At 49.2% G+C, this 3,133-nt stretch overlaps 1 protein-coding gene across 1 annotated transcript in view; it reads right to left on the bottom strand.

The window, feature by feature from the left end:
- The window catches only part of AGBL2 (ATP/GTP binding protein-like 2), a 71,055-nt gene extending 70,932 nt beyond the window's left edge, over nucleotides 1–123 (bottom strand). Inside the window, exon 1 of the mRNA XM_015414502.1 lies at nucleotides 91–123. Coding sequence (XP_015269988.1) covers nucleotides 91–123 — 33 coding nt within the window. The remainder of the gene's footprint in view (nucleotides 1–90) is intronic.
- Between the last annotated feature and the right edge of the window lie 3,010 nt (nucleotides 124–3,133).

The following is a 3,133-nucleotide window of genomic DNA, read 5'->3' as shown; positions in this document are numbered from 1 at the left end:
ACGGTGATCAATCCCGCCAGGCGACCCTCCCGCCTTTCGCGGCCGCCGCCGCCGCTCTTGCCTCTCGGACGGACGGACGGACGGACTGACCTGCCCTTCGAAGGCTGGGTCTGCGGGACACATGGCGCCGAGGGCGGCGGCTCTCTGCCTCCCGAGGAGACCCGGGACGGGGAGGAAGTCACACCAGAAAGAAGCCCCTTGGAGGCAAGAGGAGCGGGAAACGAGAGAGAGATTTCAGAAACTCGCAAGCCGCGCTTGATGCCGGGCGCCCTTCCTTCCTTCCTTCCTTCCTTCCTCCCTCCCTCCGTGAGAACAGCCCTCTCTCCCCGAAGCGCCCCCCGCGTCTAAGCTCGGCGGCGTGTTTGCCTGGGAAGGCTTCGCCTTGGCGACCGCTTCCGTCGCTCACAACAAAACAGCCCCGCGGGCGTCGGCGGCCGCCTCCCGCCTCAGGCCCGCAACCGCCAAGGGGCGCCACCGCTGGCCCGCCAGGCCTGAGCGAACAATTCCCAGGTGGCCGGCAAGGGGGGGGGGGCCCGGGCACGCGCGGGGCCACCTCGCGGAGGGTCGCCCACGCCCTCAGCCGCCCCTCGGAGGGACTCCGCCCGACATGAGAACACAAGAGACGCCAACGTTGGATCAGGCCAGTGGCCCATCCGGTCCAACACTCTTCTGTGTCACACCGTGGCCAGAAATACCAGGTGCCCTCAGGAGGTCCAGCAGTGGGGCCAGGACATCAGAAGCCCTCCCACTGTTGACCCCCCCCCAAGCACCAAGAAGACAGAGCATCCCTTGCCCCAGAGCCCCTATCTATACCTTGTGGCTAATAGCCACTGATGGACCTCTGCTCCATATGCTTATCTAATTCCCTTTTGAAGCCGTCCATGCTTGTAGCCTCCACCACTTCCTGTGGCAGTGAATTCCATGTGTTAATCATTCTTTGGGTGAAGAAGGACTTCCTCTTATCCGTTCCCGCTCAGCAATTTCATGGAGTGCCCACGGGTTCTTGTATTGTGAGAAAGGGAGAAAAGTACCTCTTTCTCTACCTGTTCTTTCCCATGCATAATCTTGTAAACCTCGATCATGTCAGCCCTCAGTCATCGTTTCTCCAAGCTAAAGAGCCCTAAGCGCCTTAACCTTTCCTCATAGGGAAAGTGTTCCAACCCTTTGATCATTCGAGTTGCCCTTTTCTGCACTTTTTCCAAAGCTATAATATCCTTTTCAAGGTGTGGTGACCAGAAATGCACACAGCATTCCAAATGAGGTCGCACCATTGATTTATACGGGGGCATTATGATACTGGCTGATCTGTTTTCAATACCCTTCCTAATAACCCCCAGCATAGCATTGGCCTTCTTTATTGCAGTCACACACAAACACAGAGGCCGCTCTTCTCCCAGCGGCGCCCTTGATCGAGATTTTGGCGGCTGCATGAGAACGGATAAGACCGCCTCCCCCTTGCACACCACCTGTCAGAAGCCACTTCTGCAGGCATTCGCTGTAGAGGACTGACCCACCCTCACTGCGAACACACAGGGCGGCTTTGAATTTGGGAAAGAGAACCTCTTCTCCAGAACAGGCTCCGCCTACAAAACTCTGGCGAACAGTTGCAGAGCTGCTTTCAAAACACAGCCCCCCTGCAGACATGTGTCTGGGATTTTTGAAAAAATGATGTCCCTGCATAAATTGAAATTGTAAATCAGCCCCACACCTTTCATCTTCACTTCCCTGGTCACTGAAAATCATATTCATTATATAAGAAGCTTGTCTTTGCAACCACAAAACACCTCTTCTGCACTTGTCAATAAAATCAAATTACAGAGTAGTAGGAAGCAATCATCTAGGCCTCAGAATTCCCCGAGAAATGGACAAAAACTTTATTCTCTCACAGAGGAGATGGATGGCAGGGTCTCAAATAATTACTCTTGGCATTCCACAATTAAGGATACATCAAACTCTTAATTTTGACATATTTCCTTCACCATTTTTGCCCCAGAATTGAAACCAAACAAATGGTTATCTTTGTATCTGTTAAACATCTTTATTATGCTGTATGATAATTTACAGCTCACCTTCTACCTATACGTATGGACTGGTAATTTCCCATTTGTTTCAGAGAGCCAGTTTGGTGTTGTGGTTAAGTGCGCGGACTCTAATCTGGGAGAACTGGGTTTGATTCCCCACTCCTCCACTCGCACCTGGCTGGATGACCTTGGGCAAGCCGTAGTTCTGATAAGAGCTGTTCTTGAAAAAGAGCAGTTTCTGTCAAGAGCTCTCTCAGCCCCCCCCGCCTCACAGGGTGTCTGTTGTGGGGAGGAAAGGAGTTTGGAAGCCGCTCTGAGACTCCCTTGGGTAGTGAAGGGCGGGGTATGAATCCAATCTCTTTTCTTCAGTCTCTGTCTTCACTGTAATTGGCCCTTCTTGGTAACTAACCCTCCCCCTTCTATATGTAATGGTTGAGGAAATTCTGTTTCACTGTATCTGAGGTGTGCTTGCACAGGAAAGCTCTCGCCTTGAATAAAACTTTGTTGGTCTTAGAAGTGCCCGACTGGACTTACTTTGTTCTGCTGGCTCAGACCAACAGGGCTACTACCCACCTGGATCTAGGATTACCTCATATGTGTGATGGACCAGTTTCAAGACTGAGATATAATCGTGCAACAATAATGTAATTCAAAGTAAATAACAAAACCACAAAAGACTGAAAATTTGTGACATGATTTCATTTGTCAATCTAGATTTCAATCCGACTGTCCTGGGTATGAAACAATTCAAAAATATATAATCTGTAGAAGAAATTGTAATACAACCGATATTGATATTTCTATAATAAATATTTCTGTACCAGAGTTATCTTCACATCTGCAGTTCAAATAAGAAGATTCAGAAATATAAAACATTTTTTATTAATGTGTATGTACAAATTTACAAAGCCAGAAACCGGAGAAATACAAACAGTATTCAGCAATAAACTACCCTTTCTTTCAGTTTATAGGAAATCATTACCACCTGATTCAGAGTTTTAAAAATGAAACAACGGAAGTAACTAAAGACATTCACAGGTTGGATAAATATTCAGTCTGGCTTTCCACGGACAAAGATCCTACTTTTTGGAAAGAGGAAGGGCGGAGGGGAG

The sequence above is a fragment of the Gekko japonicus genome, unplaced genomic scaffold (genome assembly GCF_001447785.1).
Source record: "Gekko japonicus isolate JY-2015 unplaced genomic scaffold, Gekko_japonicus_V1.1 scaffold446, whole genome shotgun sequence".
Classification (NCBI taxonomy): Eukaryota; Metazoa; Chordata; class Lepidosauria; order Squamata; family Gekkonidae; genus Gekko; species Gekko japonicus.
Note: the sequence above shows the minus strand (reverse complement) of the source record. Positions and strands in the feature narration are given on the sequence as shown.